Source organism: Spea bombifrons, chromosome 11, assembly GCF_027358695.1.
Source record: "Spea bombifrons isolate aSpeBom1 chromosome 11, aSpeBom1.2.pri, whole genome shotgun sequence".
Classification (NCBI taxonomy): domain Eukaryota; kingdom Metazoa; phylum Chordata; class Amphibia; order Anura; family Pelobatidae; genus Spea; species Spea bombifrons.
Genome location: NC_071097.1, coordinates 18,883,716 through 18,900,703, shown reverse-complemented (window position 1 = coordinate 18,900,703; position 16,988 = coordinate 18,883,716). Strand labels below are relative to the sequence as shown.

The following is a 16,988-nucleotide window of genomic DNA, read 5'->3' as shown; positions in this document are numbered from 1 at the left end:
TGAAAAGTTATGCATGTTGTGTCTCAAAATTACTTTGCTTATATGTGAGTCAATAGAGCCAAGTTTAAAACTTTTTACAAGGCTTTTGATACAGTGTCAGATATGAGGCTACCAATCACCACATCTACTCTATGAGGACAATGTTTGCTCCTTGCTTTGGGGAAAAAAAATACAGCGAGATCAAGTAAACTAAACGTATTCCGAGTACACAAATACTGTGGGTAATGCAAATATACCAAAAACAGGTTAGCGCAGACAAGTAGTCTGGTCTCTATATGTTGCTAAATTACACCCACCTTGTATAAATGGAGCTACCTGCTGAGGATAACCACGGTGTGGACAGAATATCTCATTACAGAAAAGCTTAATTGGGTATTTCCTAGTTACAAGGTAGATGACCTTTAGCATAAATAAATCAACCTTATGCAAGTTGTTACTCATCACTTTAAAATTTGTGACGTTCAGAAATTTCAATAAATTCTGATTTTAATAATTTGTCACTTAGTAAAACTCACACACCAAGTAAATACATACTAACAAATGCTATTTAATAACAAGTTTCAAGCATAAATATTGGGTAGGCCATCTTACTATATGGCCATATAGTGCTTTACCAGCCGCTACATCACAGTTACTCCAATCTTGGCAAGTCCTCTCCAATCCTAACATGGCTGTGTTGCTTACCATGGAGTGGAATCAGGGTTACTGCATTATTTTTAACCCACCGAGACTCTCCCAAAATGTACAGCATTAATTGATGCCATTAATGATGCACAACCTTATAAAAAACAATATATACAATATAATAGATATAAATTAAATGAAAGGTTTCCATATGAAAATACCCTTTGGGTATTGCTAAGGTGAGTAACAAAGGGGGTTATGTATAAAAAATGATTTATATTCCCCATAGTAAGCAACAGGATGATTTTCAATGTTTTATTCATGGGTGGAAGGTTATAAGATTTTTTGTACATTATGTAATAATGCCAATAAACGAGAGATCCTAGATAGTGTTAGAAGGAAATGCTACAGATGAGGAACAGCAAAAATACTTGAAACACTGGCCATGCAGTATAGAACGCACTAATACCACCTTTTTGTTATAATTATGGATTACGTCACAGATAAGGAGGCACCATATGAAACACCTGCGCCCCGATATAGCCCGTTACTGCGGTCCTTTAATAAAGTAGGTATTACCTACTTTATTAGATCAATCTTTGGTGCGCATGGTGGTTCCTTTCACTTCTTTACCATGGATAATGGAATGGATAATCACAACTAGACATCGGTGGGTAAAAATTACTTCCATTACAACTGAATGGTTGTATAATAATGAGTTTGCAAACACCAAAACTAAGAGCGGGAATAGGCGGAAGGGGGGTCATGTACAACATTATTCAATGCCATTAATGATGTACGACCTTATAAAAATGAAATGAAAGTAGGGCTGCAACAATTAAATTGATCAAATCGATAATAATCGATAATGAAAATCGCTGTCTACAATTTTCATTATCAATTAGTTCAATTATCAATTTACCGCTCTGAAAAATACCCCTCTTCTTATATTCGACCTCAAATCGAGGCCGGATTATAAGACTAAGATCCAGATGCCCCACAGCGCTGAAGGAGACCTGGATCCTCCTCTTTAGCAGCCAGCGGACGTCTGCGTGACGCATGCAGACAACCTCCGCTGCTGCCCGCTACTTCTGCTGGGGCTTCTATGACGAAGTGCTGGCATGACATGACCTTGCGGTGCTCCATCATAGAAGCCCCGGCGGAGGTGCTGGGCAGCAGCAGAGGTTGTCTACGCGCATCGTGCAGATGTACACTGGCTGTCTCCACTAGACACCAGAGAGTCTGGAACACGGGGGGCAAGTCTGGGGATGCATTAGTAAGTCTAGAGTGGCATAACGGGGGGGCATAAGGCATATCAGGGGGACTGAGTGGCAAGACTGGGATCAGATGTACATAACTGGTAATAAAAACAAGAAATGCATTTTCTCAATCATAGTTTTTATGAAATATGAAAAAATAGTTTACATGTGAATATTTACTAGTAAAACTTTTTTAGGTATTAAAACCTAGTTTGAGAAATAGCGTTATTCTACCTTTTAGCTTTTATTCTTATGTCATAGTAAAATAAAAAAAAAGATTAGAGAAATGCCGTTGTGATAAAACTGTTCTGTGCACAGAGTACGACACACTTGTAAACATGTAAATTTTAAGTTTTTTTATTCTGCTGTTTGCTTTTAACACCCAGTTTGTTCATTAGATTATTTTAAATAAATTTGCATATTGTTGTTTTAACCGGTTAATTGAAAAACAATCTGCCAACTAATGATTCTGAAAATAATCGTTAGTTGCAGCCGTAATTAAAAGGTTTCCATGTAAAAATACCCTTTGGGTATTGCTAAGGTAACAAAGGGGGGGGTTATATATATATATCCCCATAGCAACCAATGGGATGACCCTGCTTATTGCACTGGTTGCTATGGAGATAAGACCCTTTTTAAAAGTTTGCACTAGAATCACCTTTCCTTCATAACCCCCAAAGAGACTGGATATAAAACGCAGTTCCACCACTCAATAACATCGAATTCAGTACTGCTTCGCTTATAATAATAATGATAAAAAAAGCGTGGAACATGAACTTAATGGCAACGTTTTTCAAAGATAACAAAAGCATGATACAAACAAGGGGATACATAAGACATGATTCTATTTATTTACGATTCTTTGTCCCAATTATTCTACGCTACCACTATATCATCGTTATCTAAGACGGTAACCATTACTGTTCTACATACTTCGTCCTCATGTTATTATAATAAAATACAACTCTAATATATCTCTGTTCACGTGTGAAATATGGCAATGCTGTGTTAATTCCAATGCGAGACATTCACAGAGAGAACAGTGTTTAACAACATTTCAAATGTTTTCCATTCAAACTCTTCCATTAGACGAAACTAAAACAACACCAATCACAATACGTAAAATAAATTAACCACAAATCGGGAATGGCATAGTCTGTTAAACCCTAATTTTAGAGCGGCTGTAAATAATAATGTAGTGGCAAGATACTTGGATTTATAAAACAGAGACTGTTCCTAGAAACTGAATACAATAGGAAGTTATGCAAGTGTTATGGTAGTTAGCTAGTTAGAACAGCATAGCCATCAATACATTGAACTTGTTTTGTACTTATACTATGAATGTTAAAGCAACAAAGCTTCGCCTTATCTTATGTACTCTGACATAAAACACATAAAACACATATAAAAAATATATGACAATTCCCAATATTACATACAGTGCTACAATCAAGTAAAGAAAATTGTGTACCTGTTTAGAAAGCAACACATTTCCTGGGTCCCATCTACTTCTTCACAAATCACTTAAAAAGGGAATTAAATTTTGCGAAACAAAAGCGGATTTAAAGAAAAAAAAAAAAGGCAGGAGGAACAAGCACTTCAGTACCGAGTATGCTTCTCATCAGAGGAAATGTCTATGAATGAACAGAAAAGCAGTTGGAAGCCAAATCATAATCGTTCTGCTGAATTTCACATAGTCCTGCCTCACCTCAGCAGATCCTGTGAAACTTGTTGCTACAGTTAATGAGGAAAAGGCTCCTTGAAGACTCAGAGAGAAAAAAAAAAACTTAAAGCTGATATCTGGCATTTGTCATTTTCTGTGAACGCGCACTCATGCTTGCATGTTTACATTGCTGATAATTAAAGTCATGTAATGTATCATTAAAAACAGTTGCGCATTACCAGAGATGACTAAGGATGGGTGGTGGAACGCAAAAAGAAAATAAGATTACTCCTAATAATTCAGATGCACATAGTAATAACCCTTTGATGCAATAGGCTAGCTGTAAACATAAAAACAAACTAAGAATTTAAGAATATTCCTGCAATCTATGGAGGTTTCTTTTTGTTCTGCAAATACAGTTTGGGCATATTTTACGCTGCTTCAATAGAACAAACAGTGCATGATTCAAAGCAAGCATAAATGTCATTGGTGATAAATGTCTTTATTAGGTTTTCAAAATGTGCCGGCTCATTTCGGAATTATATGAGTTTAGGAATAAAGTGTAATTTCCCTTATATGGGAAATTCAAAACATTACTTATCCCATTACGTTAAGAGCCAAGGAACACTGGAAGATGTGCTGGTTACAATTAATTTGAACTGCTTTCCCAAACAAAATGGCAATGTCTCCCTCTCCTGGTCATGTGACCCTAACACTTCATTTTCAACCATTTTATTTGCATTATTCCACTATAACCTTGAAAGAAATTCATTAAAACCTACAATTACCCAGATTTTTTAAAAAAATGTATAATCATCTGCATGACCCACCAGCTACAAATTCTAAAAACCCAATTCTCACTAGGAAATAACATTTCCTGTATTTGTGAAGTAGTGGAAATTAAAGCGCTAACTGGTAGAATTTAGTCCATTACCAAAGTGATCAGTTTCTGGCATATAAATCAACCAGGCAAAGACGTTCTGCTACTTCTTATAAATACAAGATCGACAAAGAAATATTTCACGGCGGGGAGACCTCAGTGGTGTCTGTGCTATCATATCAAGTGTTTAATTATGTCAGTGGAGGGGAGCACGGCACAAGCTGAGCAAGGACAGACCCCGGGATCAGCTCGTTAATCCAGACTCACCCCTTATGTAAGGGAAGCCCTTTACGTGCCTGAGGACCAAAACACTGATATTAAGCAGCTCACACTCCAACACGCTTCGCCAGACGGTAAACACTTTAAACATATCTCAAAAAATAATGGAAACGCAGCTTATTGGAGTGAAAACTCTCCTAGACATCACGCCTTAATAAATCCACCGCAACTTTCCAAAGAACATATCTTGTTTTCCATATACTGTTGTAGGTCTATTATTCACTGAACGGCCCTGGATATGGTTCCAGATTAAAGAACCTCAATAAATATATTACACAATGTGTTGTATAACAATGTACAACATTATCCACATTGTAGCGTGGTACAAATCTCGATCTATACAAACGAATGCATAACGTTTAGAACGGAATATCTATTTCAAAAAAAAGATCTTGCCAATTTTACCAATAATATATGAGAAGAATGGTCGGGATCCAGAGGTTTAGCACAATAAAAGAAAACGGTTAAAAAATAAAGTGTTATTGGCAAGACGGTCAAATAAATACAGACAAAGAAGAACCTACGGAACTTGATTTAAGGTGGATTAGCCCAGTTCAATCACTACTACTTTATTTTTTCTTAAATATACAGTGGTTGACCATGTTAAACCCAGGCCCATATTCTATAACATGATTTGTTATCTGAAAAGGCCCAATGTTAAGAAAGACTTGATGCCTCTACCTGCTCTGCTGTTATTTTAACTTTAGGATTCTTATGCTGCTGAAAGGTGTTAATCTCCGGAATTAGCGCATATGCTTGTTAGGCAGTTTTTTTTAAATGTTTAACTAGCCAAGGCTTGTCAGTTATAGGTGATATCCTTCATTACATGTTGATTATGGTATGGGTACCACGCCTTCACAAACAATGCAAAGGATTTACATTTTATAGGGATCCTGTTTTAAGTCAACAGATAATTCTGTAAGATCTAAACAGTGTAATAAAAATGTGTTTTGTTTTCTTTGTGAAGAGAAACGCCCACTGTAAAACACAAGAACAAACGTCCAGCAACTAGTCTACAATTGTATTTTGTTGTTTGATTGATCAATGAAATATTTCTATGTAAAAAGCTTGTTTTCATATACGATCCAAAGCTCACCAAAAAGGTAATTATTATATTTATAATTAAAAATTAACAAGAGAGGCTATACAATGTAACATTTGTTGCATCTAAAATAGATCCATAAGATCTAAAATATTTTATGAGAGATTGGTTTTGGAAGATCTGATTAATGATGCAATAGCTATGGGTTAACAGGCAGAGACTCATATTTTAGACAGACAATCAGTGACCACTTTCCTCCTGGTGATTAAAGTAGAATTCGCAGGCGAGGTATTGAGATGAGAGACAAAATCGTAGTTGGGTCATAGACCAACAGGTCAAGACAGACAGCGCTTAATGTGAGGCCAAGAGCAGGAACATTAACAAACTCATGAAAAAGGCGGATACTGTAATTATGCAATTAGGAGGTGTTTATAAAGGGTTTCAGTAACTCATGAACAAAGTAAAAGAACAAGAGCATCAGATGTATCCAGAAGCACAGCAGACTGCAAAACAAAGCCCGATGAGATCAATACGAATGAGAAGCTTTTTTCATAAAAAATGATTCTGTTAAGACGTTTGAAAAGCAATATTGTTGCTATAGCCATCTTAACAGAACATGGGTTCTCTTACTATGAGATTATTTTGGTTAAAATCCCTGTTATATTTTCTATGTTTTGGTCAGGATTTTTTTTTAATAATTAGACTTTTTATTATTTTTTATATCATAAGACGACGACGACGACGACAACGACGACGACAACGACAAGTAACCTGTTGGTCCCTCCATAGTGGTAAGCAGAGTTCCGTAGCAAGGCAGCTCTGTTCCCAAATGACTGAAAAAGGGTGAGATGTAACGGGATATGGTTCTGTTAATACAATATTATTTTGGTTATATCACTTATTATAGTTTCCCTGTTTTGTTCATGCTATTGAAATGTTTTAATGTAGAAATTACTGTGTATTTGTATTGTTGGTTATAGTTCTAACATTGGTGTCCTGTTTTAAGAATATTTTTGGGACTGCAATTTTATATTGACTTGCAGTGGTTTAAGTGTAACGTTTTATATTTTCTCACACTCTACATTTCATTAAGAATGACTCACCATCTAGTCTACATTTAAGTGTTACTTCCCTAATCTCTTTACTTCTTGTGTATTTGCCATAGTTTTATGAGTGATGAAATTAGTCTGGTGCCGATGTTGTCTGTGTAACCCCTTGCCATTGTGTTGTGTTAATTATGTTAATCCTTTCCTGTGTATGTTAATTTCCCCTCACCTGGTAAAGTGGCTATATACACTATGCCCAGTCCTAATAAAGCATGTTCCCTGACTGGCATGTCATGTTGTGACTGGTGGTACGGATCTTTGGGAGACCCCTTTTCTCCAGAGGAGCACCTTTACTCTGAGACCTGGAGCTGCCACCCATCTTGTAGCTACCTTTTGCAACGAAGGAGGCCAGGGACATCCACTGAGACCCCCTGGTTCCCATTACAGGCAGAAATTAAATCTTCATGCTGACTGGACCATTACATTATAATTAATATTGTGATAAGGCCACTTTTTAAAAAACTTGCACCAGAATCACAGTTATACATTTAAATGTATGTAAATTAAGGACTGGAGGAGTGTTGAGTTGATTAAAAAAAACAAAAACATACGACTAGAGGATTCTTTAATCACGTTGTGTGTCACATCAAACATTAAAAAAAAAAAAGATAAATGAAACAAGTCTCCCTAGCACTTTATATTAACTAAGGGGAGGCAACACTCAACTCCTTCTCTTCCCTCAACCTGTGTGTTGTGGAGAGGGGGGGGCAATATATAAACCTTTTGAGTCCAACTATTAGAAGTAGTAGTAGAATAAGTGAATAGTAACTGTAAGAATAGTATTATTTAGACATAGCACCTCACCTTTTGGCTCTATTCACTAAGTTGTCAACTGATCATATCCAACTTCAGCCAAAAGGACACACATGCACTATGAAACAGCTCATACAGTGAATATAGAAGCTGTATGGAAGCGTTGGCATATGTATTATTATGTACAAATAACATCACTCTTCTTCATTAGCTTTTTGGGGCAGATATAATGGCACTCATGTATGAATTTGTCACCTCTAGCTCTGGAAATGCCACTGCACATGGATGAAAAGTGCTCCTATAGATTTCAATGGGATCACTTTCCTGCCACCGATTGGCTGCTTAAATCGATGGTTAAAAAAAATCTGAAAAGTAATCATAATAATTGCTGGAGCACAGAAGACATGGAGCTTTAGTAATGTATATATTAAAGTACTCAGAAAGTACTTAAATATGCATTATTCTTCGGAATAGCAATCTGGGACATTAAACTGTCCCTTTTGAGGAATAAAACGGAAAGCTATGTTTTCATTAAATGTTTTATTAATACAGAAACTGAACGCTGTTTGTGTTACAGATCAAGTCATTAAACATTATCACTTGTACTATTCTAGCTCTACACCTGCTGTCATTCTTCTTGAAATGCTATACACTACAAGGAATCCATAAATAATGGTGCTATTTGCAGCACTCAACATTATGCCGTAGGTGTTTTCGTCAGTACTATGGTAGATATAAAATGTTTCCGTGGGTTTTCAGGATATGTAACATGCTTTCAATGTTTTATTCATACGTGGAAGGTTATAAGATTTCTTTGTACATTATGTAATTATGCCAATAAACAAACGAGGTCCTACATAGTGCTCAATGTTAGATGGAAGTGCTACAGGCGAGGAACAGCAATTGGGGATCGCCAAAAACACATGAAACACCAGCCATGCAGTATAAAAATGCACGAATACCACCTTTTTTTTAATAATTATGGATTACGTCACAGATAAGGAGATGTCATATGACATATCTGTGCCGCGATATGGCCAGTTACTGCGGTTCTTTAATAAAGTAGGTGGCATTATGGCACCTTTAGATCAATGTTTGGTGCGCATGGTGGCTCCTTTCACTTGTTTACCATGGATAATAGAATGGATAATCACAAGTAGACATCAGTTGGTAGAAGATTACTTTCATCACAACTGAATGGTTGTATCATAATAAGTATGCCAACACCAAATCTAATGGCGGGAATAAGCAGAATGGAAAAAACAGGCTACACATTCTTTTGTTCTTATAGATATGCATGTTCTGTAAAATCCAAAAAACAATATTGGTGATTAGTTTTAATTACATGGAGACAAAAATATTATTATCGGTGACGGTCTTAAGTGTTCTGAGCTTCTTACTTCTAAGTCTATAGGACAACGAGTAAATGTAATAATCCTTAGTGTTCTAAATATTCACCTTTCTATAGATTTATATATTTGCGAGCTGCTTGGTTGGCTGGATGTATATAGAATGATTTAGGGAACTCATTTGTACATTCTTTATTTTCATGACACATTCCACAGCTTGAACAACAAAAGCTGACATACTACATTTCTAAATCCAACAGAGGACAACATCTGCCATTCTCCACCAGAGGTCACTCACATCATGTATTCATTAAAGTGTTCTAAACAGATGTAGGCAACAAAGAAACCACATTTTATGGAGGGGCTTTTGTTTCATCAGTAAATCTTTTATAAAATAAAACAGGACTTTCAGTTGGATGTGCAGCACTTCCTGTTAACACATTTAAAAAGGACCCACTACAGTGGCATTTAAAAAGATATTTGACCCATCCTATGAACTATATGAACAGTAGTCCTTGTTTGCTAAAAGGGAAACACCTGAGACCTGTTTGCCGCGCCTGATGTGCGCCCTTTTCCTGTTTTAAATCAAAGAGCATAAAGATACTACCCTGATTTCCCCCAACATACTTGTTTGTCCCTTGGATATGGGAGTGTGTCAAATGTGACATAATAAAAAAAACTATGTGCAAGTACATTTTGTTTTATTGCCCAACAAAGCAAGCATTACAAGCACAAATGTCAGCTAACAATGTTTGAGAAATTCAAAAGGATTACTGTAAGTTATTATCCATTTCCTAACCAAGATGTTATAGAAAAATACGTTTTGTTATCAGTTTAGTATTTTTATAATTGCTTTTTTTTTAAAATTAATTAAACACAACACATATTAAACTAACGGGGCCACAGCTACCCTAATTTCATGTTAAATCATATTGGACTCCTTTTTGGTTTTCTATGTAATTTTTCTCCCCTGTCTCTACTGATACTTAATAAGTTAACGCAGGAAGAATTCCTAAGTACGCTTCCAGCACATGCTCAGAAGCTGTCCTACTAAAATCTTTAGCAGCTCGGTTCCTTTCAAAACCACTGGGCATATAATAGCCTTATAACCCTACATGTATACTACCATTCAAAATATACATACCTATCACACGCCTAAAACTTTACATGGCAGTTCACATAAATTATATCTCCCAATAATTTTCTCTACAGTGTACGACATAATATCAGATATCCAGCTTTAAAAAAAAGTGAAGGTAGAATATTTCTCAACAGATTGTGAAATACCGGTAGCAGGTATGCCATTACTAGCAAATAAGTAGGTCACAATCCAAAACGTCCTGCACAAAGAGATGTATTTGCATGCTGCCTTGTATACAACTTGTGCACATGCTGTGAAACGGTGTATATTACAAAACAATAATCACTCCTTCATTTTTTATGAGGCATCTCAAGCCAGTGGCTTCTATCCAACATTACAAATCGCAAAAAAAAATACTTACGAGCAAACCGCGAGGCGAGCTCGCGTAGAACATCCCATGAAAGACAGATCCAATGAGGTGGAGAAAGACTGATCAGTTCAGCTTTATGAAAACCAGAAAGTTCATCAACATAACTTTAAACTTATCTTAAAAAACACATTGTGTCCTTATTTTATGGGTTGGATAAACAGAAAATCTGCAGTTAGTGATCCTTGGGAATTTCCTACAGTTCACATACAGAGCAGATGTCCATAGCTTCTTTCATATAAAAGGCCATTTTGCCAATTATAGAATGCCTTCTGTCATACTGATTTTATTAGGTTTAGTGTCATATTCCATGGCATTAAAAAAAAAAAAAGACATTTCCTATTTTAGACATTTGGCTGTTTATTGTCCCTATGCCGAACAAAAGCAACATGCTCTTTTCACCAACACAACTTACGGTATATCACTTGAAATTCTTTATCATTTACAGTGTCATTAAGCAAAATTCAGCAGACATCAAAAGATGTCAACTATCTACCATTTTGGGGTATTAAGAACACAATATTTACCACCACGCAAATAGCTGACTCCGTCTTGCAAACTTCAGCTATACAGAAATAAAACATGACCTAAAGTGCCCTCGCGCTGAAATTACTCTTATGACATGCAGTGGCGTGTATCTTAATGGCAGTCCAACTTAGAAACAATGAAGATGGCCAATCTGAATCAATTTTTTTTATTTACAAAACTATACAGGAGATCGAGTAAGATGCTAATCCACAATCAGGTAGGAGAGCTGTGATAGGCAAGAAGAGGGCAAGATAAAGAGAATGCTTTGTGCGCATGAGCGCGGTGGGTTTCGATACTGTGCGGACAGCTGCCCCAGGAGAAGCATTCAGCAGAACTTGGCTCTTGAAATGCAAACAGCTGGTTTGGAAAAGAGGAGCAAATCCAGAAAGGAGTTTATACATCTGCACGCAAAAAAAAGTGACAATAAAGTGCACATGATGGCTGCAATGTCACTTAAATCCATAATCGGCTAACAAAATAAAATTACGCATATGTGCATTTGAATAAACACTCATATACACTACTGTTCAAAAGTTTGGGGTCACTTTTCATGGGAAAACAAGGACATTTCTAGCTGTGCTAACATAAAAGCAAAAGGGTTTTCTAATCATCAATAAGCATTTTAAACTTAAACTTGGATCAGCGAACACAACGTGCCGTTGGAACACAGGAGTGATGGGAGCGATTAAGGGCCTCCATTAAAACTTAGTCTTTTCCAGATACAATAGTCATTTACAACATTAACAATGTCTACTCTCTCTTTCTGGTCCATTTCATGTTATTTTAATGGACACAATTTCCTTTTCTTTTAAAAATAAGGAAACCTTGCAGTGACCCCAAGCTTTGAAACAGTAGTGTATGTACTTAAATATTAGCTTACAAAAACAAGTCGATTTCTTCTATTTAACAAATGCCAAAAAACACAGTGCAGTCATCCATAGAATAGAGACCATAAATACTTTTACATATCAAGTTACTTTTAATACAAAGAAAACCTGAACTGGGATTGACACTGTATATTACACTACATATTGCAGGTTAAGTGCTGTAATCATTGAAGATGTTGGGATTTTAAGCTATTTTCTTCCTCCAACATAGCACAATAATTTAAAGCAATAAAATAATTTTCACCCGTGTAATTTAACTTAATCGTGCCGCATCGAGACATAACCAACGTCTGAGCTCTTACAATGCGCATTAGACAGAAATGTGAGCTCAGTGCCAACAAGTAATGACTGCTATTAATGAATAAATCTTTACATTTAAAACTGTAATTACAAATATATTGGATGATAATTTCAGGTTGATTACAAGCTTTCTCATTTTCAGTAAATTGCAACCATTTGTGGATTTACAACTATATTGAATAATGAAAGTTATGGTAACTTATTCAGAGAATTCTTATACTTAAGTGTACATTCTCCTTAATGAGAATCAGAAGATGCCATCATCTTGTTGCATTTTGTGTCTATTACCAAGAGGGCCATGCACTAAGTGGATAAAAGCACAACCCTGGGAAACATTTTAAAAGCAAATTGTGTAAATGTGTTGGGAAGCACAGCACTGAATGGCTTTTCATTTGCCTCATTGTCACAGTAAAACTGCCAAAATCGTATGTCTGTATGGCGTATTCTGTCTGTTTTACTTCAGTGGTTTTCTTACATAAATGTTTGAAATTAGAAATACACGAATTTGATGGCGGATAAGAACCATTCGACCCATCTAACCGAGTTCTCTATCTCTGTTAACCACGAGTATGTTAAAAAAAATACAAAAAAGAAAGAAAAGCTGTAAAGAGCTCTGGCTGGCCAGAATAAAGAGTTCTTTTCAGAATTGTAGCGCTTAAGAGAATACCTCATAGCAGTATTCATTTTTCTTTACCACCATGTCTTGGGCTAAGCTCCCTTTTCCACTCATAAAACAGCTTGCTTTTGGTTTTTTATTTTTTTTATTTTACTTTTTCATTTGGCCATTAAACATATGTTGTTTTAGTCATGGCCACATGTCTATCCCATACACGTTTAAACTCCTTCATTGTATTAGTATCCACCACGTCTGCTGGGATGCTTTTCTACTTATCTACCACCCTCTCAGTGAAGTCAAACCATGTAAACCTTAACTTCAAGAAACAAAATGCCAATGTCTTCTTCCCAGTGCTCACAAAGAGCTACCCAACTTACCCTCACGCCAGGTAATATAGTGACCTACCTTAACCTCATGTCCTAACTTTGATTAAGAAAATACTTTACAATAAGTATAATATATATATATATATATATATATATATATATATATATATATATATATATACACACATATACACACACATATATATATATATATATACACACACACATATATATATATATATATATACACACACATACATAGAGGACAGTCTAAAACACTATGGAGGTTATGTGTAAAATGTTACCACTAGAAAAATGGTCTTATTACTCTATAAACAACCAATGAGCTGTTAATTAGGTCATTAGACCATTCAATTGGTTGTAATGATGACAAGACCTACTGTTTAGTCATTCACCTTAGAGCAGTGATTAAATTAACACATTCACACGCTATATCAAGGTCTTTAAAAAAAAAAGATAAAAAAAAATAAAATTACAAATCAAAATCAGAAGACCATAGCAACACAGTAAACTAATTTACTTGAATGTGATCATCAAAGAGTAAAAGAAAGTGTCCCTAGCGGGCAAAGATATTCACAGTTTTATTACGAATGCGGGACACTTACCTGGCAAAACGTGCTCTTCACCAAGTAGTATAGAAAACCGCTTTTCCCGATAGTACTGAGGACATGTGACGAGTGCTCATCTGCAAACCCAAAACACTGGCGCTCATTTCTGCTCTTTGGATTTCTCTCAATGTAAGTGCAAGCCTTGATTCCAATGTGACCTGAAGGTAATGTTTTAACAATTGAATTTGCTCCAGTATACACCGATTTCTTCACTTCCTTGTAGTTTTTACAAAACCTCCTGATCAGTAGCGTTGAGCGGTCCTTTTTGTTTTTCGAAATATCATTATCTACGTCGTCTTCGCAGCAGTGTTCACTTTTCCCCAAAAAGTTTTGTGAGGGTTTCAGCAGCATGTTGCATGGCAATGTCTGCCTGTTGCTGCTGTTTTGGGGTAAGACTGGGGCCTTTTCCACCCCACACCTCAACTGAGCGTTCACACAATCATTTTCGCAACAGAGGACTAACTGACCATCTTTGCTACCACAACCATCAGAGGGCTCCTTCACATCACAAGCGCAAGTGGTGTAGCAGTCAGTGCAATGCGAGTGTCTTCCCAAAATATAACGGTTATTAGAGGCATATAAAGCGCCCTTCTCAGCGGAATAACTTATCTGTAACTCTGGAATGTGTCCCATGGCATCTGTGCAGCACTCATCCACTATTAAATGACTCTTTAATGCCCTCCTGTCCATTGCAGATCTATCCATTTTAAAATTAATTTCAGTCAGCATTGCAGGAATTCTAGGCTCCACGCAAAGTTCGCTAACTTTCAGAGGCTTGTAAGACCTGCAAAACTGATTAAAACGTAGGTTAGCCTTGCACGTTTTCTCTAAGAGTTTGCAGTTAACGTTGAAATACTGAACTGAATGTGACATGCAAGAGTTTTTTTCCACGGCATCAATATTATCAAGGTTTTCTGCATTTTCCTCCTTACTCATTAGTGAAAAGGTCTTGGTCACAGAGTTCTGGACATACTGGCCTTTTAACCTACTTAAGCAGGGTAAAGTATCAGCCTTCTCACATTCCAGCTCTGTGGTTCGTCTTTTTATAACATTAGTATCCAAAGCATTCATAGAATCTTCATCTCCGGCTGACTGAGTGGATATCACTTTCCCCTCCGCTGGTGGAAAAACAACAGAAGCTGCTATATCCTCAGAGGTCATCTCGACACTCAGACAACGACTATCTGTCTTCCTTGTCACCGATTTTATGAAGTTAGCAGTTTATTGGTGGAAGGTCATATTCTTTCAAAACCCTTAAGAAACAGCATGTCACAGAGTATGCATTTTAAAGACGTGTTTGATCCAGCTGTTTACACGAGCGACATGGAAGCAGTTCTTATCAGTTCTTTATTTAGTTCTTATTTCAATTTTTGATAACCATCACGCGACTGTCCATTCTGTTCCGAAGAGGCTCTACTGTTGCCGTGGCCTGAACGAAACAACATTTCTGTAAAAACAAAAGTGATAGATAAGATACACATTGTATGCATGCGTTTATTTTATAATACAATAAGGGAATGCTTAATAGTTTGTGTATAGGCTAATAGATTAGAATATAATTAACCATGCAAAATAATAAAACCCTATATGTAAAAGTAAACGATTTTAATGGTTTGAAAAAAGTAAAATCAAGATTGGAGATTAAATATGTTGTTTTACGAGTAAGTAAGTTGCTCCTAAAGAAAAAAAATCTATGTCCCATACATTACTAAAACAGGAAAGAGTTTAACCTCACAATACTTTGTTTCATAGAGACAAATAATAATGATATTAATGCAGAAACTCTGAACGGCGAACTCCTGCTATGTCAACAGAATAAGAAGCTCTGCACACACCAAGAAGCTTAACAATAATCACTTGCAGAAAAGAATAAATCTGTTAAACAGTTTGAACTGTTAATAATAATAATAAAATGATGCTTACATATTATTGTGCTCAAAAGTTTGCATACCCTGGCAGAAATTTTGAAATGTTGGCATTGATTTTAAAATTTCGGATCATGCAAAAAAAACATCTTTTATTTAAGGCGAGATCATAGGAAGCCCTTTATCATCACATAGTTGTTTAGCTCCTTTTGAAATCATAATGATTACAGATATCACCCAAACGGCCCTGATCAAAAGTTTACATACCCTTGAATGTTTGGCCTTGTTACAGACACACAAGGTGACACACACAGATTAAAATGACAATTAAAGGTTAATTTCCCACACTTGTAGCTTTTTAAATTGCAATTAGTGTCTGTGTATAAATGGGTTTGTTAGCTCTCACGTGGATGCACTGAGCAGGCTTGATCCTGAGCCATAGGGAGCAAAAAAGAACTATGAAAAGACCTGCGTAACAAGGTAATGGAATTTTAAAAAGATGGAAAAGGATATAGAAAGATACCCAACGCCTCAAAAATGCCAGTACTGTTCAATCACTTAAGCGGAAAATTTGGAATCTCTTGATACCAAGCCGAGGTCAGGTAGACCAAGAAAGATTTCAGCCACAACTGCCAGAAGAATTGTTCGGGATACAAAGGAAAACCCGCAGGTAACCTCAGGAGAAATACAGGCTGCTCTGGGAAAAGACCGTGTGGTTGTTTGAAAACGACACTTGAACAAAAAAATGAGCTGCAAAGTTGCGTTGCCAGAAAGAAGCCTTTACTGCGTCAATGCCACAAAACACCACCTTGACACACCTCACAGCTTCTGGCACACTGTAATTTGAGGCGACAAGACCAAAATAGAGCTTTATGGTCACAACTGTAAGCACTATATTTGAAGAGGGGTCAGCACGCCATATAGCGAAAAGAATACCATGCCCGCTGTGAAGCATGGTGATAGCTCACAGGGCCGGCCTTTGGGGTGTGCGACCTGTGCGACCGCACAGGGCGCCACACTCCAGGGGGCGCCGCCGCGGGGTCCGCCGCCGCCGCAGCGCGGTCCGACGCCACTGCCGCCGCGGGGTCCGCCGCAGCGCGGTCCGACGCCCCTGCCGCCGCGGGGTCCGCTGCCGCCAGTATGGGGGCACCCGGCACCCCTCCAGAGACGGACAGTAATGTCCGCCGCTGGAGGAGCAGGCTCGCAAGGGAGCAGTATCGGAGGTCTTTAACAGACCTCCGATACCGCTCCCTTGTGATCCCCGCGGCAACAGCTGCTGTGCGCCGGGGTTTGCTGTCAGATCCCGGCGCACAGCACTGAAGCCGCGCCCACCGGTCTCCGTGCCCTCTGACCCGGAAGAAGAGAAGACAGAAG

General features: G+C 37.2%; 1 protein-coding gene across 2 annotated transcripts in view; it reads right to left on the bottom strand.

Annotated features, from left to right (window-relative positions):
- Positions 1–15,004, bottom strand: part of PLCE1 (phospholipase C epsilon 1) — a 93,260-nt gene extending 78,256 nt beyond the window's left edge. The window contains exon 1 of one of the 2 annotated variants that reach the window (XM_053451278.1): positions 13,747–15,004. In XM_053451278.1, coding sequence (XP_053307253.1) covers positions 13,747–14,910 — 1,164 coding nt within the window. In that variant the 5' untranslated portion in view covers positions 14,911–15,004. The remainder of the gene's footprint in view (positions 1–13,746) is intronic. The other variant, XM_053451279.1, reaches the window with a different exon arrangement.
- Positions 15,005–16,988: the final 1,984 nt, after the last annotated feature.